Source organism: Struthio camelus, chromosome 31 (genome assembly GCF_040807025.1).
Source record: "Struthio camelus isolate bStrCam1 chromosome 31, bStrCam1.hap1, whole genome shotgun sequence".
Taxonomy (NCBI): Eukaryota; Metazoa; Chordata; class Aves; order Struthioniformes; family Struthionidae; genus Struthio; species Struthio camelus.
Window position 1 is genome coordinate 4,729,970 of NC_090972.1, and position 22,863 is coordinate 4,752,832.

At 65.7% G+C, this 22,863-nt stretch overlaps 3 protein-coding genes across 10 annotated transcripts in view; 1 reads left to right on the forward strand and 2 right to left on the reverse strand.

Annotated features, from left to right (window-relative positions):
- The window catches only part of DNM2 (dynamin 2), a 43,211-nt gene extending 34,385 nt beyond the window's left edge, over positions 1-8,826 (reverse strand). For 5 of the 6 annotated variants that reach the window (XM_068922903.1, XM_068922902.1, XM_068922901.1 and 2 more), the window contains exon 1: positions 8,450-8,754. In XM_068922903.1, the coding sequence (XP_068779004.1) occupies positions 8,450-8,610 (161 nt within the window). In that variant the 5' untranslated portion in view covers positions 8,611-8,754. Of the gene's footprint in view, positions 1-8,449 lie in introns of all 6 variants that reach the window. The other variant, XM_068922900.1, reaches the window with a different exon arrangement.
- Positions 8,827-9,436: 610 nt separating this feature from the next.
- LOC138063082 (uncharacterized) lies at positions 9,437-13,170 on the reverse strand. 3 transcript variants are annotated; one of them, XM_068922926.1, is made up of 5 exons: positions 13,081-13,170; positions 11,973-12,082; positions 10,491-10,651; positions 9,952-10,090; positions 9,437-9,748 (listed from the first exon to the last, which is right to left on the reverse strand). In XM_068922926.1, exons 3-5 carry the CDS (start codon positions 10,642-10,644, stop codon positions 9,544-9,546), a joined length of 498 nt encoding a protein of 165 aa, XP_068779027.1. In that variant the 5' UTR covers positions 10,645-10,651; positions 11,973-12,082; positions 13,081-13,170; the 3' UTR covers positions 9,437-9,543. The 3 variants fall into 3 exon arrangements, with proteins under 3 accessions (XP_068779027.1, XP_068779024.1, XP_068779026.1); XM_068922923.1 differs by lacking the exon at positions 13,081-13,170 and having other exon boundaries at positions 11,973-12,289; XM_068922925.1 differs by lacking the exons at positions 11,973-12,082; positions 13,081-13,170 and adding an exon at positions 11,567-11,857.
- A 1,640-nt stretch (positions 13,171-14,810) lies between these two features.
- QTRT1 (queuine tRNA-ribosyltransferase catalytic subunit 1) lies at positions 14,811-21,766 on the forward strand. The gene is made up of 10 exons (XM_068922918.1): positions 14,811-15,050; positions 16,545-16,613; positions 18,130-18,268; positions 18,355-18,433; positions 18,522-18,637; positions 19,114-19,252; positions 20,496-20,571; positions 20,665-20,774; positions 20,856-20,940; positions 21,013-21,766. The coding sequence occupies exons 1-10, from the start codon at positions 14,829-14,831 to the stop codon at positions 21,163-21,165; spliced, it is 1,188 nt and encodes a 395-aa protein (XP_068779019.1). The 5' UTR covers positions 14,811-14,828; the 3' UTR covers positions 21,166-21,766.
- Positions 21,767-22,863: the final 1,097 nt, after the last annotated feature.

Here is a 22,863-nt window from a genome sequence, read left to right on the forward strand (position 1 = left end):
GACGAACCCGGCCGGCCGCTGCGCTCGCCCATCACCTGAATGTTTCACCGGTGAGATTAGCGAGCAAACAGAGATCCCCGAGCTCCGTTCAGGGAGGCATCAGCGACGCCGCCGCTTGCAGCACGCGCCCCTGAGAAAGGGACGAAGCGATGGGGCTGCTCGCTAAGCAGGCGAGAGGCTGGGCATGCCCCGCTCTCCCGAGGATGCTCCGTGCATCGGAGCGCTGTATGGCTGACAGGCTCTTGAGGCCTTTCGTAGCGCACAAAGCACACCCCGCAGCAAGGACGTACAACTCCAGCGCACGAGTTAGCTTTCACCTGGGCATCACGGGCATGGGCAGAGGTGAACCGGCAGCAGGGCGCACGCAGCGCGGCCGGGACCCCCGCACGCAGCAGCCAGCACCCCGCCGCAGCGCTTTCGTCGCTGCCCGTGCTCCAGCTGGCCGGATCGGACGGACGCGGGCTGCGTTGGCAGGCAGCCGGGCCCCACAGCTCTGCGGTCAGTCGTGGGACAGCCCCATACGGGAGGCAGCCTCAAGGACAGAGCCTCGAAATAAAAATTAACTTTTATCACTGATCACTCGTCAGGAACAACTTCCTGCACAACCAGGACTGCAGGTTCTGCAGGTGGCCGCAGCCGGTGGGATCCAGTAGGAAAAGGAAGTCTTCACGGGTGTCTGCTTGATGATAGCAGGAGCGTCAGGACTTATTTTCTCTCATGCTCAACTTTGTTTCAGTGCCATTTGCTCCCCGGTGTGGTTAAGGATCTGCAGTTTCACTATGATGCCACACAAGCCCTATTTTGCAGCTCGGAACGTGGTGGTGGTTTCTTCTCTTTTAAATAACCAATGTGAGAGTCATAAAATCCTCCCACCTCCCTCTCCGAGATCCCACCCGCCCAGAGCACCAAGGTGGGCAAGTGTCTCTTCTAGATCGACACCACCAAAGCGTTTCTTGCGCCTGGGGTGAGGTGAAACGTGCCCTCGAGGCTCACTGCCGTCTGCGCAGGCTCCGCTCCTCTCACCCGTGCGGTTTCCGAGCCGCTGCCGTGCGGACCTTGCTCTCGTGGGCTGAAGAGACCCGTGCCCGCTTGGTGAATGGGTAACTCCTAACAATGCCGCGTTATGTGCGAACAGCGAAGTGAGGGAGAGGCCATTAGCGCCCGGAGTTATCTTCCCCAGACCGCGCGGCTTAGCCCTCCACCACATCTGACCCGATGCACCTTGCAAACGGCTAATGAGCTTCTCCCCTCGGAGGAAGGGAAGCGAGATCACCCTCGCAGCAGCCTGCCGCTCCGGGGCCCTGGCTAGATTAAAAAAGCCCAGTTCCCGGATCCTCGGGGCGGGCTAATTTCACAACGCAGAAGGAATCAGGCCGTACGGCACAAACTGGTCCGCCAATACGTCCGGGGTCGGGGCGAGCGCGGCGCGGTCACGCGCAAGAACGCGGCGTGACCTGCCATTTCGACGCGAAGCTGCAGCGTGCCGCCGAACAAGGGCTCGCTTCATCCTGCAGGACAGAGCGACGCCCACGCTGCAGGGAGATGTGGGCCGACCTTTGTGTAGCCGCGGAGCCAGGCCGCCCGGCGCGGTATCCGGCAGCAAGGGGGTGTTTTACAACCGAAGGGCACTGCCGCGTTCGGTCCCATTCAGGCACGCGTATCTCGTGTCCGGCATCAGCAGGAGCCGCCTGCTCCGCGAGAAAACGCGGACTGCACGATACACGGGGGAGAAACGGGGGCCCGCCAGACGGTCCTCTCTGCATTTTTCAACCAGCGTGACGTTGCTCAGAGGTATGCGGCTGGCGCGTGAACAGTGCCGTAACTGGAATGACGCATCTGAGAGACGCAATTGTCGAGGAGGGAAGTCAAAGGGCTGTTTGAAATGTCAATATCAAAGCCGGATTTTCCCATTCACCTGATGATTCAGGGCTCCTCTATCTCTGCTTTGTATTTGCCCCCAGTACCAGGAAATTCTCTCTAGTTTGCTAAGACAGAGTAAAAGGACAAATGTTTGTTTCTGAAGCAAGTACACTTAACAATTCCCATTATTGCAACATCTTCAATGTCAAAGACACTTGAGAGCTGGCTCTCCAGCCGCGAGCTCTCCCGCGCGCTGCCCCGCGGACTCCTCGCTGCAGCAGCCCGCGCCCGTCAGGCTTTTGGCCGTGCGTCCCCCTGCCCCAGCCCCTCTCCGGTGTCAGGTTTTAGCCTCCCTGGCACGCTGTTTATCTTGACAGGTTCTTCACCAGTGACCCCACGGCTGCTCCTCCTCGATACCCGGGAGGGGACACGTCCTGCCCTGCGCTCGCGTGGCGCTGGACGGTCGCTCCGCGGCCCCCAAAGCCCCTTGCCAAGGAGTCTGTTTTCACCAAAAAAGCACCTCGCTTGACCCAAGGGGAAAGGGGCCGCTGGCAGAGGGCCGGGCAGTTCCCGCCGGGCGTCCTGGCCCTGAACGAGGGAGCTCCATTTCACTAACGCCTGAAGAGCTTTGAGATTTGCAGGTTGTCCCAACGTGGAAGGGTGGAGAAAGAAACATCCCAAAAGATATCAGAGTGCTAGCTCGCCCAAAATACAGCAAGCACTTGTAGGAACAAGGGCTCTTTACTTTTTAAATCTTTCCTTTCTTTTGCTCTATTTTCAACCAGCTCTGCCTGCTGATAAAGTTCAGTTTCCTCCACCCATTTCTGAAGCAACGCCTAGCAATTAAATTACCATTCCTATGGCTATCACTACTATAAAAACCTCTTGAACCCACTTAGTCAAAGCCATGATTTATACGCACAGAGCTGCCTTCCAGAATCCTAAACTAAGTGTGGCCAATTCCATTTAGGCAACTGAGTCAAACCAGATCTGGAGAACATTTGTTGCGAGCCGTGACCTGGCAAAAGACATAAAAACAGGTCGCTCTCATCTCTTTCCTACCCTGTAGGATACATTTTCCCTCTAAGAAGCTTGGACACTGCATTAGCATCAGCCCAAAATTCTCATCTCGCCACCTTCTGTTCTTGATGCTCAGTGCAAACGCTGCATTTTGTCTCCCTTTGGGGGTCTCTGAGGCCCTTCACAGCTCCCGTTTCAGCCTCGCACCAGGAGAAGGGACTGTGCACGACGCAGGTAAAAGATCGGGAGCACGGTCCCTTCAGTGCTTGACCCTTGCTGCATTTCACCGGGGTTCAGATACCTTCAGCCACCAAGAACTCACCATTGCAGCCTTCCAGGTTAGTCCAAGTCTTATTTCCAACCGCTCGGGGTATTGATAACACACTACGAGTGACTATAATGCCCCATTGACATTTGGTCCCTCAAATACGTTGTCAAAGGGAGAGCCTCCCAACCGGGCAGATCACAATGACTCCGTTGTGATCCCCGGGCCCGGCAGCCACGGGCCCACCACAGTCAATGGCTGGGTTTTATGTAGCTCGGCGATGTCTTGGACGCTGCCGTTTGTCAGCGCGCCGCTCCGAGAGCCAGAGCAGGGCCAGGGGAGACTCGGAGCATTTAGCACACTTGTACTGGCATTACAAGGGCTCCAAAGATGGGGTAGTCAATGCACGTTTCATCAGGACATCAACAGAATGACTTTTAATACAGCCAGTAATGTAATTTTAATGCAGTATTTTAGATTTCCTTTTGTGCTTTCCCCAATAAAAAGAGAGGAGAAAAGCAAGTCGCTTCAGACCCCTGACAAAGCATACAGTAGTCATCAAGACCAACTATTATGTTGATGCCTGCTGAAACAGATGTAAAGGCAAGACAGATTCCTTCCCCCCCGAACACGTTTCAGTCCAGCATCCAATTCAGAGAAGATTTAGTGGACTTTAGGCAGCTGAACTCAGTTCCTGGCTCCTCCACAGGCTTTTTGTATGCTCCAGAGCAAGTCCCTTCCTTGTCTGAACAGGGCTCGTAACCCTTCTCACGTACACTTAGGCCCCGGAAGGGACCACCGTATGCGTGGTCATAACGTCCCAGTACTAAGGTCCGTTAATTTCAACTGAAGCTTTCTTCAAACAGTTGAAAAATACCTGACCTGGGCCTTCTGGAGAAAGGATGTAAACCTCCCATTGACTCCTTATCCAGTGTCAACACTCAGCTGCATTCACCAATCACCACCCTTAACTCAATCAGCTAAAATTACTTTTCTGAAGAGGGAGCAGCGGATCTCCCCAGGGCTCCCTACGACAAGACTAAGGCCGGGATGTGAGGGGGTCACACGGAACAGAGCCGAAATCCCCTCTTCCACGTTACTGCTCAGCCAAACGCCTGCTCCTTAACACCACCCCAGACCTACCCTCCTGCTAACCGAGGCTTGGCTACGAGATGCAGCAGGCCTCAGATACGTCACCGGCGAATCTGGCACGGCTTGCTTCTGGAGACAGGATGCTGGCTGTGAAGTGCTGCTTGAGTCGGCTTCCTATGTTGGCATCTAGCAGCCCTTCCGACTTCTTACCAGGTCAGAAACAAGAAGCCGAGAATAAAGATTAAACTAGTGCAAAAGGGTGGTTATCAGCAAAAAAAAAAAAAAAAGCAAAAAAAAAAAATCCACCTCCTGTTTCTACCCAGCTGTCAGCAGCCTCCCCAGCCCCACAAAGGAAGGAATCTTTCAGAAGTTCACAGGAAGCTTCCTCAGAAGGAAACACCATTAACTGAAGTGGAAGGCCTCCTCGCATCCCCTTGCAAAGCTTGAGCTCAAGTGCAGTGACAGCCACCACAGCGGGACTTCCGGTAGGAGGAAATCAGAGCAGGTAGAAAGATCAAAAAAGCTCAAAAATCCAGCTGTTTCTTCTGGGTTGTTTATTCATCTTCAACTTGGAGAAACATGGACACTGAGCACATCACCAACAGGTCTTCTCTACCACCTGCATCGCACTGCTACTGTAAACTTCCCAACGGAGGGTTACACCTTACAGGCTGTTTACAGGAAGTTTTCCCGTTTCTATCACATTTTGTGTACTAAAAATACCACGCACTAGTCAAAGAGCAACAATTAGTTTCAGAGACCGCCTTGGTTAAGTACTGCTCCCTTCCTAACGCTAAGGGCACGTCAGTCTGTGTTTATGCATTTATACAGACATACATTTAAAAGCGGCCCCTTCGGCTTCATGAAAAAACCTCTCGTGGATAAAACGAAGCTTGTCCCGAAGCGGTCAAAGCGCCCTGTTTGCAGCGTGCGGAAGCCTGCTGTATTTAGCTTGCTATCTAGAGCAAGTTTCATGCAGCACGGCTGGTTTATTTTGACAGTTGCAATAGCCTCAAGGACAAGACTAGCCCAGCAAACGAAACCAGTCAACATCCAGCCGTACATCCATGAGAAACACTCGATGCGTTCCCCCATCAGGCGCGGAGTAAAAGCTGTCGAGCCGTCACCCAGCTGCGAGGGTGAGATGCGGGACCGCGCGTGGCCGGCACCCCAACGGGGTCAAGTGCTGCGCGCAGATAAGCAGATGGTCCCTGCTCTCAACCATTTGCAATCTTACCAACAGGTTTGCCAATTCAGGCCTATTAATCCTTCTTCGTGCTGAATTTTTGCGCACAGCTGTTATAATAGAGTGTGTAACTATAATCTGTATTCCTCGTTATTTTATTCCCAAACACTTCAGTAGGTGCGTATAGAGAACAGTGCTAGAAAAGAGCGAGAGAAGCAGATGCTAACACGCGGGTATTATCACCACACAATGACGACGACCGAGCTGATTGTTCAAGACTGCTGAAAACGCAGGGACACCAAGCAAAGGCAGAATTTACTGCATACGTAGTTACCTGATTATTAACCCAAGTGCATCAAGGCAGAACAAAGTTAGTGCCGTGAGACATAAGTGAAATATTCCAGGTTACAGAGAAAATCACACAGATCAAGTCCCACGGAAAGCCTTCCCGTTCAGACCCTTTTTGAAAAGGGAGTCTGTGGAGTGCGGTTAACCCCTTAGTGAAAGCCTTCTGACAAAGACTTAAATGCTCTGAAACAAAGGTTTTTAATTACTAGGCTGGTTTTCCAGCAGCACCATAATTAGAGGCTGCCAAAACTTCCACTGGCAGCTATTTATGAGGGGTAACAACTTGACCGTTTCAACCCCAACTGCAAAGAGACTTGGCAGAACTCATCGGCCCAGATGCAAGTTTAGTCTGGCAAAGTTAGACCTGCCCTGGTCCAGCTGACTCCTCCTCTCCCTCCCACACGAACAACAACGGGCTCAAAAGGCATCCTCAATTGCTTTGCAGGCTGCAAATCCATGCTATGAATTAAACCCCTGTGAGTATAAAAGAAAAGGCAAATTGTGTCAGGTGATGCATCACAGAGCAGGCTCCGGATCCTGACCTCACCTCTAGGAAAATGTTAAGTAAGCCGAAATTTGAACTGCGGAAAGCACAACAGTGGAGAAAACTCACGCAGGCCTTTCAAAAGATCCCTTCTCTACCGATAAAGGAAGCCACAGCGACCACGAAGCCAACAAATCTAAAGCGCTGGAAAAGACACTTGGTCGGCTGTGTGGAAATAGGACGGTATCCCGTTACGTCAGACCCGACGGCAGAGCAGGGCCGAGTCGCTGTTGTGTTGTCAACGGAGAAGCAGATCCGTGCACGCTCCTGCCGGCCAGTGTCAGGATGAAATGACATCACCGGAAATCTGCTATTGTTGCTATTACGGCATCCGCCCCAGCCTCGACTGGAGCCCCGTTGTGCAATGAATTTTTTAGGCACGGCGAGAAGCAGCCCGCGCTACAGCGAGCTTGCAAGCCTAGATCAAGCCAAAGCGGAGCACAGGAACAAAGCAGAAGGGGTCAAGCAACATCCTTTACCCCGAGCGTGGAACAAGTGCACGCAGGAACGGAGCAGCATTGAGTGCCGCCAGCTCTCAGCCCTGCGCTGCGCTATGAATTGCAGGACCGGCGCCGCCATCCCCAGAACGGCAGAGACAAAAGGTGGAGAAGGCCGAAGGACTGACTTCTACCCTCCGCTCTCAGCGCTTCGATTCAGAAGCGGAAGTTGTTAGCAGCTACCACGGATTTTGAAAGAGTCAGCAGGGTCATATGAAGCACACGGAAAGATTTTTAAACCCCACAGCCTTAGCGCAATATAAAATCAGGAGCGTTCGGCTCCCCCACGTTATCTCGACAGCCACGCTCTCCTCCCCACCCTAGCGCATCCCAGGCCGCGTGTCAATCCCTTATCCTGCCAATTCCGACCGGCTCTACAGCAGGGTCCTGACACCCCTCCGCTCCTGGGAGAGGCCTGGCAGAGAGCTCAGCCCTATCACAAGGGCACACAGCTGAACGGCACCAAACACGAAAGCCGCCCAAACCCAGGTGCAGCGATGACTCCAGGCCTAAGGCTATCAGAGTGGAAACAGAAGCGTCTTTAGGATGCAACTCAGCATTAACCTTTGTAAGTTAACACAGTCATGTTGAAAATTATAAACCGGAGCAAGACCATGCTCTAACGCTGTCAGGTCTCTTGTCAAGCATCGCAACGGGATGCCGTGCCGGTTGTTTCTGATCAAGCCTGGGCTTCCCCTGTCTCCGCTTTACACATTTGCACTCCGCAGGTCAGCCCAGCGTTTCTGGAGCGCCTTCCGGGCACCCGCGCAGGAACTCAAGGATGCTGACGGCCGTCAGGACGAGCCGGCGAGGCCCTGGCACCGCTCGGCGGGAAGGCTGCGGCGGCCGCGCTCGCGGCATCCCGCGCTGCTGAGCTCCGGGGACGGGCTGCCCCAGGCCTCAGGGAGGCGGACGGGGTTGGGGGGGGGGGGGGGGGGACGCACGGCTACTGAGTCAGCAGGGGCTGGTGAGGGTCCCGGGGGCCTAGGCAGGGCCCTGTGGGGGGGGCACCAGGCAGGGCCTAGTGGGGAGTCCTGGGCCTAGTGGGGGGGGGGTCCAGGTAGGGCCTGTTGTGTGTGTTTTGGGGGGGTCCTGGTCCCCGGGCGGGGCCCAGCGCAGCCCCTCCACACCCCTGCACCTCCCCCCGGTGTTACCGCGCATCCCCAGCCCGGGGACCCCGCTCCGCTCTGCTCCCGGGCCCGGGCCGGGCCGCACCGGGCAGGCGACGGCGACAGAGGCCCGGGACTGGCGGAGCCCCCCGCTATTCACAGAGCTCCCCTGCGCCAGCGCCGCGCGCGCCCGCCACGGCCCGAGCCCCCGCCTGCGCCGCTGGCGTAAGGGCCGGCCTGTGACCCGCTCCCCTGGGCCGCGCCTTACGCCAAGTGCGTAGCACAGGGCCGGGCTGCCGGGATGATCCGCAGTTTGCGTAGCGGTGGCCGGGCACGGGGCGGGGGGGGGAGGGGGGGCTGCTACGGCGGCGCTCGCGCCCCCGCCCGCCTCGAGCCGCCTTACGCAGGCGGGATTCACCAAGCGCGCTTACGCCAGCTGCGCCGCGCGGCGGCGGCGGGCGGGCGGGCGGCTACGCAGTTTGCGTACGCGGCGCCCGCCCCTCCCCGGCGCGGCGCGGCGGGACTCACCGGCCCACGAAGTTCTCGAGCACGGAGCTCTTGCCCGCGCTCTGCCCGCCCACCACGGCGATCTGCGGCAGGTCGAGGTGGCAGCTCTGCCCGATGGAGCTGAACGCGTCCTGCAGCTTGTTCACCAGCGGGATCAGCTCCTCCATGCCCCGGTTCCCCATGGCGGCGCGGAGGGCCCCGCTCTCCCGGCGGCGGCGGCGGCTCCTCCTTACACAGTCCGCGGCGGCGGCGGCGACCAAACTTCCCCTCCGAGTCTCCTCATCCGGCACTGGCGACACCCCCGGAGGCGCCGCTCAGCCGGGCCCGCCCCGCGCCCCTCAGCCGGCGCCGCCATTGGGAGCCTGAGCCGTCAGTCAGAGCAGCCGGCCGAGCGGAGCGGAGCTCTTCGCTGTCACTCAAGAGGGAAGGCGGGAGCGGGTCGCCACGCCCCACCTCTCCCTTTTCATTGGTTTCCCAACGCGTCGCTCGTTCCTACCAGCCAATGGGAGGTGGAGCTGGCCTGTCAGCTGAGACGGCACAGCGGCAGCTCCCGCCCCAAGACTTTGTTCCTGCCATTCTATTGGTAGAGAGGACTGCCACTCCGGGAAGCTAGCGAATCGCTTCCCGAAGGAAACTAGCTTGTTCACCCCTCCCATACGCCCTTGTCATTGGACAGCTCCTCTGCCAGTCTACCAGACTGACCAACCCAGGGCGGGTACTCCCTGACGAAAAGCCGCTCATGATTCGCCAGCCAGCCGTCAATCACGAGCCCCATTGATGCTCTGCCGCTTTCTCCCTTCCCGGGCACAGCCCAATGACGTTTGGAGATCCCCTACCGTACGTCCCCGTGTAGAAGCCCATGTCTTGCTACCGCATGTCTCCGAGGCGAGGGCCGGAGGCTGCACTGGGGCCAGGGGAACCCCCCTCCCCTGGGGACCGTCACCCCCCAGCGCAGCCACCTCGGGCCACGCTCAGAGTCCTCTCTGGCACCAACACACCAGCCTGGGGTCACATTCAGAGTCTTTATTTTGCACCATCCTCCCATCACAGCCCCGCCACGGCACCTCCTTACCAGCACCCGCTGGGGACAGCTGGCCCGAGGGCTCGGACGCCCCTCACTCCCTGCCACCTTCCTTCCCCGCAGCATCCTCCGCCGTGGCGGGAGGTCCGCGGGAGGCCTGCGCTGCCAGGGAGGAGCGGGGACGGGCCCGCGGGCTGCCACGGCTCCGGGGGCACGGCGAGGCAGGGGCCTGCATGCCCGTCACCAGGTCGCTGAGCCCTGCGGGGAACTGGCCGGCGCAGAGCAGGTCCGAGCTTCTCCTGGAAAAGAAGGATGGGCTGAGCACCCCTCGCCTGCCCCACCGCGAACGGGGCATCGGGCATAGGTTACGACGAGTCCCAGTGCCAGGAGGCTCCAAGCCCTCGCAGGAGGCAGCGCGGCAGACGGCGGCGCAGTTGGCCGAGGTGGCCCCCGGCACGAGCCGGCGGGGAGCACCGGCGCTCTCCGTCCTGGCGCCATGTACCTGAGGTCCGCGGGGCTCTGGGGGCCGCTCCCCGGGGCGAGGGGGAAGGTGGGCAGCGAGCGGCGCTGGCGCCAGAGGTAGCCCGCGGGCAGGTCCTGGGGCAGGTCAGCATCCAGGCGCTCCAGGGGCAGGGCCATCTCTGCGGCAGGGAGGGCAAAGGCACCGTGAGCCTCCACCCCACTGCGTCTTGCTGTGCGTCTTGATGCTCATGTCAGACTTGGGGAGCAGAAAAACCCCTTTCCACACTGCAAATGCCTTTGGGCATCCCCAGGGCAGCAGCTGAGCCCCAGCACCTGGATTTCAGGATGCCAGGACCAGCAATAGAGGCCTCCGAAATCCAGGTGGGACCAGAACACCCTGAGAAAGCTGAGTCCAGCGGGCCGGCACCTCCTCCAGGCTGGATTGGGAGGGCTATCTGCCCCTGTTACCTTCCCCAGCACAGACCAGCAGGGATTCAGTGAGAACCAGCTGGACACTAGCAGGGTGTATCCCTCTTTCTAAGGGCAATCCTCCCTCCTCCAAGCACCTCGCGGCCCTACCGCTCCGGATCCGGCTCAGCTCCGGTCCCAGCAGCTTCCCATCCATGCTCAGCAGGATGTACTTCTCCACGCGGAGCTCCGGGCTCAGCTGGTCCACCGTCCGCCGGTTCGGCCGCTCCCGCGCCTCGGTCCGCGCGTCGTGCACCGTGTTCATCTTCCAGCTGCGGAAGGGAAGGACAAGACAGGGTCTGTCACGTTGCTGGTCACTTCAGCGCTGGGCTCGGCCGGAGCCATCCCAGCCAGCCCGCGAGGAGGTCTGCGCGGCGTCGGACAGGGATGCAGCCCCATTCCTGGGGGTGAGGGGCTGCCATCCTGGCTACCCAGCTCTACAGCCCGGTCGCAGCCGCATCCCAGGCCGTGGGCGCTCTTCCGAAGCCAGCAAGGCTGCACCCGTTGCAGATGCTGGCTCTCCACCATGTCAGGTGGGCCAGGGAGGGATGCTGCAAATTTTGGACACATCTTGGCTATATATCCTAGCCATAAGGAATTGGGGGGGGGGGGGGGGGGAAACAGGGATGCCCAGAGAACCATTCCTCCTCCAGCTCCATTTCGTACACCACAGGCTGCAAGCTGGACTCATCCCCAAACCACGAGGCCTTTGTCCCAGGGCTGCGAACGGCACCATATGCCCTGGTGCCAGCCCGGCTGCACCCACAAGGCTCTCCTCTCGCTGGAGAGATCAGGCAGCCTCGCTGAAACTGCACCATCATCCCTCTGCGGAGAAATAAGAGCCGTTCGGACTCAACGCCGTGTCGTTTACGGCCCCCAGAGCCCCCATCCAGCCAGGGGAGCTGCGGCCTCCTCCAGGCAGCAGCCCCCCGTCCCAGCCATTTACAGCAGCGGCGGGATCAATCCTCGGTCCGGTTTCGCCCCCGGCAGAGCCGCCACCCGCGCGTCCCGGGGGCTCTGGCAGGCTGCCCGTCGCTCGCTAGCCAAGGTCAGACCCGAGGGTGCCCGGCGAGCTGGCCGGCGCTGCCCTGCTCCCTCCCGCGGGGCAGGGCCCCTCTCCGGCCACGCGCGTGGAGCCGGATGGCTGCGGCGGGCCGGAGGCAGGGGAGATCCGTTTCCCCGCTCACCTGAGGGAGCCCGTTTGCGCTCCACGGAAGCGGGTTATTCGAACCCGCTCGCGTTACCATAATCTGGGCTCAGCCATTTCGCTTGGACACAAGAGAGCTGCCCCACCGGAGCAAGGAACACTCTGTTCCTAGAGGAGGAGAGGAAAGAAGAGGCAACGAAGCAGAGGAGACAGGTTGGATTTGTTGGCACCGCTTTCTGCAGATGCACCAAGCCACAAGCACAGCTTTCAGTCCCCAGCGATGAGGAGGGAGGGGCAGCACGGGAGGCTGCAGACGGAGATGCCAGCAGCTGCTCACTATTTCCCCTTCCTCTCCTTCTCTCTGGGAAAAACTAATTAAATCCCTTGCTGCATTAAGCAAGCCTGTTACCAGATTTCCAGCGGCAGATTTCTGAGAAAACCCTTGCCTTATTTCTGGAGGAAGAGCAGATGGAGGGGCACACGGATCAGCTGCGAGCAGGCCAGACCGCTTCAGGCTCTGCTCGCAGAGGTGACACAGCTCTGGGAGAGACTTGTTCTGCAAGAGCCCAGAGGAGGGAAAGCTGGAGCTCGATCCAAGCCAGGCTGTCGCACGGCTCAATTTCTCTAAGCGCTCATCCTTCATCCAGCTAGTTAACGCTGGAAACAAGCTCATCGCACAGTTGTGCGGTTCCCCCCCGCCCCAGGAGGGCCGGGATGAGCTGCCGGCTGCTCCGACACGTGCATCGGCAGGACATCCGTGCCCCCGCCAGCCCACCCCGGGCAAAGAGGGGCTCCAGGGCAGGGCTGCCGGCAGCGTGCCCGCAGCAGGGCCGGGCTCTCCGTCCGCGGCTGCAGCATCCCTCGGCCCGCCCCAGCCGGAGCGCCCCGCAGAAGCGGGCTCGGGCGCAGCCGCGCTGGGCACGGCGCATCCACGCAGCTGAGGCCGAATTGGGCCGCAGAGCGCAGGCACGGGGCCGCTTTCGCGGAGACGCGCGGGAATCAGCCGGGCGGCTCTCGGCCGGGGCTCACCCGGCACCGCCGGGAAAGGTGCGGGACGCCTCGGCACGGTGCGCGCCGGGTCTGCGCCTGGCCCCGGCCAGAGTCCCCACCGGCACCCTGCTAACTAGGGAGGAGGAAGGTTTTTTGGGTCATTTCTGAAGGCTTTTTCCATTTAGCATTTTAAATGCAAAACTCTTATTTGTAACAGGATACTGCTGCTATATAGGACCACCCCACAAGCAAGACTAACAGCTGTTGAAGTTGGAGCACAAGGGAAAAGCTTCCTCTGAGCCCCTTGGATGTCACCTCTCTGCGTTTTCAGGCACATACCTCCTTGCTTTAGGGAGAAAGCCCCCATTCCCCCTTACCACCAGGTGTTTAATGGAGGTCCCGCACCTCCAAAGGAGGTCTGACATGGGTAGGCAGAGCCCCCTGCGACAGCCCAGCCTCGACAAGCTTTCCACCAGGCTCCCCTTAAATAAACTACGGCAGTTTTGGGAGCTGGCGCCCCAGCCCCTTGCTGAACCAGTACCCTTCCCAAGGGACGTTACTTACTTCAGACCGACCGGGTCCCACGCACCAATCCAGGACGCGCTCCTCTTTCACACTAAAAGCTATTTAGGGGGGAAATGATGTTCTGCCAATCTAAAGAAACAGGAACAGTGATTTATACCAAAACAGGGACCATTCCCACAGCTCAGGCTCCCCACATGCTCCCTCATAGCTGTTCCCCAGCAGCTAATCCTCCTTTTATACCCACGCTACCCTCAGACGACCTGATGGGGGGCACCTGGCCCTTACCTGGCCTTAATATCCCCCCCCTTCAGGACCCGGCTCAAGTGCCTGGCTGCTGATGCATAACTCTCTAAGCTAGTACCTGCTCCGAGTGTTTGGGGCTAGGTAGCCCTCCAGGCAAGGTTATTTCAAGGTTATGGTGAGAAATCCTGGGTGCGCTCGGAGGAAGGGCAGAGCTCCTCTTACATTGCATGAGGGGAAACTGAGGCCGGGCAAGGCACCGGCTTCCCCCCGCGAGGCCGCCCCGCTCTCGCTGGCACCAGCGATGGGGGACGGCCAAGGGCGAGCGCCTCGGTCAGGCCCTGGGGAGCTGCGGCCGAGGCCAGGGCCGCAGCGAAAGCCGGTCTGGGCCGCGGGCGGCGAGGGGGGCAGGCGGGTCTCTGCAGCCGGGGAGACCCCAAACACGCGGGGACCGGCTCTGCCGGGGACGCCCCGCTCCGGGGTTGCCGCTGCCACGCGGGTGCCGGGATGGGGGTTGTCCCAGCGCTTCTGGGGTGGGGGGCGCGGAGGCAAAACCGGGGGAGGAGGGAAGGTTACCCACGGGGATGTGGAGAGGCTGGGAGTGGGGGGGCAGAGGAGGGGGTCTCCCGGGGGATATGGGGCTGGGCAGGGGGGTGAGGAAGGGGATCTCCATGGGGGATATGGGGCTGGGCAGGGGAGCAGAGGACAGGGATCTCCATGGGGGCCACGGGGTGTCCCCTCGCAGGATATGGGGGATCGTGGCAGGGGGGTGAGGAGGGGGCTCTCCCCTGGGGGATATGGGGGATCGTGGCAGGGGGGTGAGGAGGGGGCTCTCCCCTGGGGGATATGGGGGATCGTGGCAGGGGGGTGAGGAGGGGGCTCTCCATGGGGGATATGGGGGATCGTGGCAGGGGGGTGAGGAAGGGGCTCTCCCCTGGGGGATATGGGGGATCGTGGCAGGGGGGTGAGGAGGGGGCTCTCCCCTGGGGGATATGGGGGATCGTGGCAGGGGGGTGAGGAGGGGGCTCTCCATGGGGGATATGGGGGATCGTGGCAGGGGGGTGAGGAAGGGGCTCTCCCCTGGGGGATATGGGGGATCGTGGCAGGGGGGTGAGGAGGGGGCTCTCCCCTGGGGGATATGGGGGATCGTGGCAGGGGGGTGAGGAGGGGGCTCTCCCCTGGGGGATATGGGGGATCGTGGCAGGGGGGTGAGGAGGAGGCTCTCCCTGGGTGACACGGGGGGGGTCCCCTCAGGGGATATGGGGGATCGTGGCAGGGGGATGAGGAGGGGACTCTCCCTCAGTGACACGGGGGGGGGTCCCCTCACGGGATAGGGGAGATTATAGCAGGGGGAAGAGGAGGGAGCTCTCCACAAGGGATGTAGGAGAACAAAGCAGGGCGATGAGAAAGCACATCGCTCCCCCCTCCCCCCGGCCATGAAGGCCTAGGGCCGAGGCTGAAGCCTCAACATGGCGGCCGCGTTGCCCCTGGCGACGGCCGCTTCCGGCGGGGCGGCCGGAAGCGGGGGTCACGTGGCGCGGCCGAAGATGGCGGCGGCGGGAGCGGGGCCGCTGCTGCGGGTGGCGGCCGAGTGCGGGCGGAGCCGGGCGCGGGCCGGGGAGCTGCGGCTGCCGCACGGCGCCGTGCCCTGCCCCGTCTTCATGCCCGTGGCCACGCGCGGCACCGCCAAGGGCCTGACGGCGGCGCAGCTGGCGGCGCTGGGCTGCCGCGTCTGCCTCGGCAACACCTACCACCTGGGCACGCGGCCGGTGAGCGCCCCGCCCCCTCGGCCCGGAGCCCCGCCCACACCCCCAGCCCCGCCCACACAGCCCCGTAACCCCGCCCACAGCGCTGAACCCGGCCCCACCCACGCGGCTCCGAAGCCCCGCCCACAGCCCTGGCCCGGCCCACGCAGCCCCGGAGCCCCGCCCACAGAGCCCCTAAGCCCCGCCCCACAGCGCCGGAGCCCCGCCCACAGCCCTGGACCTGGCCCCACGCACGCAGCCCCTAAGCCCCGCCCACATCCCCACCCCCACAGCTCATGACCCCACCCACAGCCCTGGCCCGCCCCACACAGCCCCTTGCCCTGGGGAGCCCCCGCCCCAGCCCCCACCCCCACAGCCCCAGAGCTCCGCCCACACAGCCCTGGAGCCCCGCCCACAGCCTGCCCCACCCCCACAGCCCCGGGAGCCCCGCCCACACAGCCCTGGAGCCCCGCCCACAGCCTGTCCCACCCCCACAGCCCCGGGAGCCCCGCCCACAGCCTGCCCCACCCCCACAGCCCCGGGAGCCCCGCCCACACAGCCCCGGGAGCCCCGCCCACAGCCTGCCCCACCCCCACAGCCCCGGGAGCCCCACCCACAGCTCACCCTCACCCTCACAGCCCCGATCCCGGGGAGCTCCGCCCACAGCCCCGCCCTCACTCACAGCCCCGCCCACACCACCCCAGGAACCCCGCCCACAACCCTGCCCACACAGCCCTGCCCCAGGGAGCTCCACCCACACAGCCCAGGGAGCCCCGCCCACAAAGACCCCACCCAAGAAGCCCCACCTACACAGCTCTGGGAGCCCCGCCCACAGCCCCGCCCTGACCCACACAGCCCCACCTGCCCCAGGGGGAGCTCCACCCACACAGCTCTGGAAGCCCCACCCATAAACCAGTCCCTGCCCCAGGGAGCTCCACCCACACAGCCCAGGGAGCCCCGCCCACAAAGACCCCACCCAAGAAGCCCCACCTACACAGCCCCGGGAGCCCCGCCCACAGCCCCGCCCTGACCCACACAGCCCCACCTGCCCCGGGGGGCTCCGCCCACACAGCCCCACCTCCAGAGCCCCCTGCCCCAGGAGGACACGCCCCCAGGACCAGGCCCTAGGGAGCCCCGCCCCCCACCCCGGGGAGCCCCGCCCATGCCCTGCCCCAGGACCACGCCCCTTCGAGCCCCGCCCCCATGCATCCCCCTCCCTCTCCCAAAACCCCATGCCCAGCCCTCAGAGGACCTGCCCCATGGCCCCGCCCCTTCCTTGGGATAGCCCCGCCCCCTAGTCCCAGGAGGACCCGCCCTGACCCACCCCGTGGACACACCCTGGCAAAGCCCCGCCCCCAAGAGCCCCACCCCCCCCAGGACCCAAACCCCTATGCTAAGACAGCTCTGCTCCCTGGGGTGGCCCCACCCCCTGGGGTGGCCCCGCCCCCGGTGGCCCCGCCCCCTGCCTCCCCGTGCCGTGGGGGGCAGTGGGGCGCCCTGACGCGGTGGCGGCAGCAGGGCCCCGAGCTGGTGGGGCGCGCCGGCGGCCTCCACGCCTTCATGGACTGGCCCCACAACCTGCTCACGGTGAGCCCCCCCCCCCCCCGCCGGGACCCCCAGCCCCTCCGGGCCCCCTGGGCCCCCCGGACCCCCCCCTTCGGGACCCCCAGCCCCGCCGGGACCCCTGGGCCCCCCGGACCCCTGCTGGGCCCCCTAACCCATTGGGACCCCCAGCCCCTCTGGCTCCCCCCCGCCGGGACCCCCAGCCCCTCCGGACCCCCCCCATCGGGACCTCCAGCCCCTCCGGACCCCCCCCCGCCGGGACCCCCAGCCCCGCCGGGCCCCCTGGGCCCCCCGGACCCCCCCCGCCGGGACCCCCAGCCCCTCCGGGACCCCCCCCATCGGGACCCCCAGCCCCTCCGGACCCCCGCCGGGACCCCCAGCCCCGCCGGGCCCCCTGGGCCCCCCGGACCCCCCCCGTCGGGACCCCCAGCCCCTCTGGACCCCCCCTGCCGGGACCCCCAGCCCCTCCGGGCCCCCTGGGCCCCCCGGACCCCTGCTGGGACCCCCAGCCCATCGGGACCCCCAGCCCCTCCGGACCCCCCCCGCCGGGACCCCCAGCCCCTCCAGGCCCCCTGGGCTCCCCAGACCCCCGCTGGGACCCCAGCCCCTCCAGGCCCCCCCCCGCTACGACCCCCAGCCCCTCTGGGCCCCCCGGACCCCCGTCGGGACCCCCAGCTCCTCCAGACCCTCGCCGGAACCGCCAGCCCCTCCGGACCCCCCAGACCCCTGCTGGGACCCCAGTCCCTGCGGACCTCCCCCGCCGGGACCCCCAGCCCTTCCAGGCCCCCCGGGCCCCCCGGGCCCCCGTCGGGACCCCCCAGCCCTTCCGGGCCCCCCCCTCCGGGACCCCCAGCCCCTCCGGGCTCCCTGGGCCCCCCGGGCCCCCGCCGGGACCTCCCCAGCCCTTCCGGGCCCCTCCCACCGGGACCCCCAGCCCCTCCGGGCTCCCTGGGCCCCCCGGGCCCCCTAGCTCCTCTGGCCCCCCCTGCTGGGACCCCCAGCCCCTCCGGCTCCCCCAGGCCCTCCCACCAGGACCCCGGCCTCCCTGGGCCCCCCGGGCCCCCTGCCGGGACCCCCAGCCCCTCCGTCCCCCCCCAGGCCCCCCAGCCCCTCCAGGCCCCACTGCTGGGACCCCCCCCACCCCCTCCACACCCCCACGCTGGCCCCTCAGCTCCTGACACTGGCCCCCCACCCCCTCCAGGCCTCCACGCCATGCCCCCCCACCCACATCAGACCCTCCCACTGGGACCTAGACACCCACCCTGGATCCCTGCCCTGGGACCGGGACCCCCGCAGCAAAGCCCCACCCGGATCCCAGGACCGGGCCCCCCCCCACCCTGGACCCCTGCACCCAGCCGCTGCCCTGGATCCTGTCCCAGCTCCCCCAGCCCCATTCCCCCCCCAACCCGTGGCGTTCGGGGCGCCCCAGACCCCCACCTCAGCCCCCCGCCCCGTGCGTGGGGTCCCCTGGCCCCCACCCCGCTCGGGGCAGGGGGGTCTCAGGCCCCCCAGCCCACTCCCCGCTCTGCCCGGCGCCCAGGACAGCGGCGGCTTCCAGATGGTTTCGCTGGCGGCGCTGTCGGAGGTGACGGAGGAAGGCGTCCGCTTCCGCTCGCCCTACGGCGGGGAGGAGATCCTGCTCAGCCCGGAGAAGTCCATCGAGATCCAGAACGCCCTGGGTAAGCCCCCGCGCCGCCCCGGGGGGGCCGCCGGCTCCGGCGGGGGGCCCCCCGGCCCCGCTCACCGCCGCCCCGCGCCCCGCCAGGCGCCGACATCGTGATGCAGCTGGACGACGTGGTCAGCAGCACGACGACGGGGCCCCGCGTGGAGGAGGCCATGCACAGGTCGGTGGCCCCCGCCGCCCCCCCGCTGCCCCCCGCCGCCCCCTGCCCGGCCCCGGGCCCTGACGGCCTCCTCCGGCCTCTCCCGCAGGTCCATCCGCTGGCTCGACCGCTGCATCGCCGCCAACCGGCACCCGGAGCGGCAGCATCTCTTCGCCATCATCCAGGGCGGCCTTGACCCGGCCTTGCGCGCCAAGTGCCTGGAAGGTAGCGGCGCCCTCCCGCTCCCCGTCTTCCTCCCGCTCCCCGTCTTCCTCCCCTCCCCGTCTTCTTCCCGCTCCCCGTCTTCTTCCCCTTCCCTGTCTTCCTCCCAGTCCCTATGTTCTTCCCCTTCCCTGTCTTCCACCCGCTCCCCCTCTCCCATTCCCCATCTTCCTCCCCTTCCCCATCTCCACTCTGTTCCCCATCTTCTTTCCATTCTGTCTTCCATTCTGTCTTCCTCCCGTTCCCCATCATCCTCCCGTTCCCCATCTCCATCCCGTTCCCCATCTCCATCCCGTTCCCCATCTTCTTCCCATTCTGTCTTTCATTCTGTCTTCCTTTCGTTCCCATCTTCCTCCTGTTCCCCATCTGCCTCCCATTCCCCGTCCTCTTCCCCTTCCCCGTCTCCATCCTCCTCCCCATCTTCCGCTCCCCGCCTGCCTCCCGGTGCGGCGGATGCTGCCCGGCTCCCCGTGCCGCAGAGATGACGCGGCGGGACGTGCCCGGCTTCGCCATCGGCGGCCTGAGCGGCGGCGAGGAGAAGGCCCAGTTCTGGCGCGTGGTGAAGCTCAGCGCCGAGCGCCTGCCCCGCGACAAGCCCCGCTACCTCATGGGCGTCGGGTAGGCGTCCGGCCCTCCCGGGGGGCCGTTCCCGGAGCCGGGGGGCGGTGGGATGGCAGGGAGCGCCGCCGGGAGCCCCGGGACGCAGGGAGCTGGGAGGAGCTGGGAGAGGCAGGATGCGGGGAGATGGGGCAGGCAGGGAGCTGGGGGATGCGGGGGGCCGGGAGACGTAGGGAGCCGGGGGAAGCGGGACAGCCAGGGAAGTCAGGGAGCTGCGGGATGCGCTGGGATGGGGGGAGCTGGGGGGAGCGGGGAGCTGCGGGATGCGCTGGGATGGGGGGAGCCGGGGGGAGCGGGGAGCTGCGGGGAGCTGCGGGATGCGCTGGGATGGGGGGAGCCGGGGGGAGTGGGGAGCTGCGGGATGCGCTGGGATGGGGGGAGCTGGGGGGAGCGGGGAGCTGCGGGGAGCTGCGGGATGCGCTGGGATGGGGGGAGCTGGGGGGAGCGGGGAGCTGCGGGATGCGCTGGGATGGGGGGAGCCGGGGGGAGCGGGGAGCTGCGGGGAGCTGCGGGATGCGCTGGGATGGGGGGAGCCGGGGGGAGTGGGGAGCTGCGGGATGCGCTGGGATGGGGGGAGCTGGGGGGAGCGGGGAGCTGCGGGGAGCTGCGGGATGCGCTGGGATGGGGGGAGCCGGGGGGAGCGGGGAGCTGCGGGGTGCGCTGGGATGGGGGGAGCCAGGGGGAGCGGGGAGCTGCGGGGTGCGCTGGGATGGGGGGAGCCGGGGGAGCGGGGAGCTGCGGGGTGCGCTGGGATGGGGGGAGCCGGGGGGAGCGGGGAGCTGCGGGATGCGCTGGGATGGGGGGAGCCGGGGGGAGCGGGGAGCTGCGGGATGCGCTGGGATGGGGGGAGCCGGGGGGAGCGGGGAGCTGCGGGATGCGCTGGGATGGGGGGAGCTGGGGGGAGCGGGGAGCTGCGGGATGCGCTGGGATGGGGGGAGCCGGGGGGAGCGGGGAGCTGCGGGGTGTGGGATGTGCTGGGATGGGGGGAGCCGGGGGGAGCGGGGAGCTGCAGGATGCGCTGGGATGGGGGGAGCTGGGGGGAGCGGGGAGCTGCGGGATGCGCTGGGATGGGGGGAGCCGGGGGGAGCGGGGAGCTGCAGGATGCGCTGGGATGGGGGGAGCCGGGGGGAGCGGGGAGCTGCGGGGTGCAGGATGCCAGGGCTGCGGGGAGCAGGGGGTCCCAGCCCGTGCCCCCACGGCACCGGGGGCCGCCCGGCTCAGCCCTCGCTGTCCCCCCCCCCAGCTACGCCACCGACCTGGTGGTCTGCGTTGCCCTGGGCTGCGATATGTTTGACTGTGTCTTCCCCACGCGGACGGCGGTAAGCGGCTGTGCGGGGTTGGGTGGGGGGGGGCCGGACCGGGGCGCCCCCCTCCCGGTGCAGCCCCTCACCCCGCTCCTGGCCCCCCCCCAGCGCTTCGGCTCGGCCCTGGTGCCCTGGGGCTCGCTGCAGCTGAAGAACAAGCAGTTCGCCAAGGATTTCCGACCCATCGACGAGGACTGCGGGTGCCCGACGTGCCAGGGGTGCGTAGCGGCGGCGGCGGGGGTGGCGGGGGGGTCCGGCTCACGGCTCTGACCCCCCGCCCGGGCTCTCTCCCCACGCAGGCACAGCCGGGCATACCTGCACGCGCTGCTGCGCAGCGACACGGCTGCCCTGCACCACCTCACCGTGCACAACATCGCCTACCAGGTGAGCCGGCGGGCCGGGGAGGGGGCCGGGGGGGCCACGGCCGGCCGGCCCTGACCCCCGCCGTCCCCGCAGCTCAACCTGATGCGCTCCATGCGGGAGAGCATCCTCGCCCAGCGCTTCCCCCAGTTCGTCCGCGACTTCATGCGCACCATGTACGGCTCCCGGGACAAGTACCCGGCCTGGGCCGTCGAGGCTCTGGCCTCCGTCGACATCCCGCTGGACTGACGGGACCGCGCGCCGCCCCGCGCCGGAGCCCCCGGGGCCGTGCCGGAGCCGTGCTGGAGCCCCCGGGGCCGTGCCGGAGCCCCCGGGGCCGTGCCGGGGTGTCCGGAGCCGTGCTGGAGCCGTGCCGGGGTGTCCGGAGCCGTTCTGGAGCCCCCGGAGCCGTGCCGGGGTGTCCGGAGCCGTTCTGGAGCCCCCGGAGCCGTGCCGGGGTGTCCGGAGCCGTGCTGGAGCCCCCGGGGCCGTGCCGGGGTGTCCGGAGCCATTCTGGAGCCCCTGGAGCCGTGCCGGGGTATCTGGAGCCGTTCTGGAGCCCCCGGGGCCGTGCCGGAGCTGTGCCGGGGTGTCCGGAGCCGTGCTGGAGCCCCCGGGGCCGTGCCGGGGTGTCCGGAGCCATTCTGGAGCCCCTGGAGCTGTGCCGGGGTATCTGGAGCCGTTCTGGAGCCCCCGGGGCCGTGCCGGAGCCGTGCCGGGGTGCTGGGCAGGGCTGGCGGCTCCGGGCGCAGAGCGAGCCCCCGGCCCGGGTTTGCTCTCCCCCCCCCCCCCCCGGGCGGTTTTATCCTTTCTACACAAATATTTTTGTACCAGCTCCCTGGTTTTTAGTACCTGGCTCTGTCCTTTGTCCAAGCGAAGGGCGGCGGCGGCTGAGAAAGCCCCCCGCCGGGGCCGGGCCGCGGGCAGGACACCGGCGGGGGGGCAGCGGCCCCGGGGCTCTCTGGGCCCCCAAACCGCAGGTCGGGGGTGGGGGGGGATGTTGGGCAGGAGGTGACAGCGGGGTGCAGCGTGCAAAAGGGGTGCAAGAAAGTGCAAGGGCAGGTGGGGGGGGTTAACGGGGGGGAGTGCAAAGTTTGGCAAAGGGGGGGTGCAAGGGGGGGTGACGAGGTGCAGGGAGGGGGGGTCGGGGACCCAGGCTTTCCCCCCCCCCCCCCAACCCGGGAGCAGCCCTTCCCCGGCGAGCCGTCCTCCAGCCGGGGGGGGGGGTCTAGTTTGGTGAGAAAAAGGGGAAAACCCGCCCCTCCATGACCCCTCCAGGTGTGTTCCCCCCCCCCCCCCCGGACGCCTGGGCCCGGCGCGGCGCTGTCCGCGGTGCTGAGCCGCCGCAGCCGGCGGCCGGGGGGGGCGTTGGGGGGGGGCGGGATGTTTGGAGAGCCGGGGTGCTCCGGCGAGCTGGGGAGGGGGGGTGACGGGGGACCCGGGGACACAGGAGGGGGCCGGGCCCATGGGAGAGCCGGGGACCGCGGGTGTGGGAGAGGAGCTGGGGTGGTGGGAAACCGGGGAGGCAGGAGAGGACGGGAATGATGGGGGAGACCCGGGGACGCAGGGGGGGACCCGGGGCGAGGGAGACCCGGGGACGCAGGGGGGGACCCGGGCCGAGGGAGACCCGGGGACGCTCCGGGGACCCGGGATTATGGGAGACCTGGGGATGCTCCGGGGACCCGGGATTATGGGAGACCTGGGGATGCTCCGGGGACTTCGAGATGCTCTGGGGACCCGGGATTATGGGAGACCTGGGGATGCGCTGGGGACTTGGGGATGCTCCAGGGATTATGGGAGACCCAGGGGTGCTCCGGGGACAGAGACGTGGGGATGCGCTGGGGACTTGGGGATGCTCCAGGGACGTGGGGTGCTCTGGGAACCCGGGATTATGGGAGACTTGGGGATGCTCCGGGGACTTGGGGATGCTCCGGGGATTATGGGAGA

Excerpts from the sequence above, each read along its gene's own strand:
- LOC138063082 (XM_068922923.1), bottom strand. The coding sequence starts at position 12,199 with ATGAGCTTGTTTCCAGCGTTAACTAGCTGGATGAAGGATGAGCGCTTA. Across the intron at positions 10,652-11,972 it reads GCTCTTCCTCCAGAAATAAG|CTGGAAGATGAACACGGTGC; the intron begins GCAAGGGTTTTC and ends TCCCTTCCGCAG. Across the intron at positions 9,749-9,951 it reads CAGAGCCCCGCGGACCTCAG|GAGAAGCTCGGACCTGCTCT; the intron begins GTACATGGCGCC and ends CTTCTTTTCCAG.
- QTRT1 (XM_068922918.1), top strand. The coding sequence starts at position 14,829 with ATGGCGGCGGCGGGAGCGGGGCCGCTGCTGCGGGTGGCGGCCGAGTGC. Across the intron at positions 20,572-20,664 it reads TCTTCCCCACGCGGACGGCG|CGCTTCGGCTCGGCCCTGGT; the intron begins GTAAGCGGCTGT and ends GCCCCCCCCCAG. Across the intron at positions 20,941-21,012 it reads TGCACAACATCGCCTACCAG|CTCAACCTGATGCGCTCCAT; the intron begins GTGAGCCGGCGG and ends CCGTCCCCGCAG.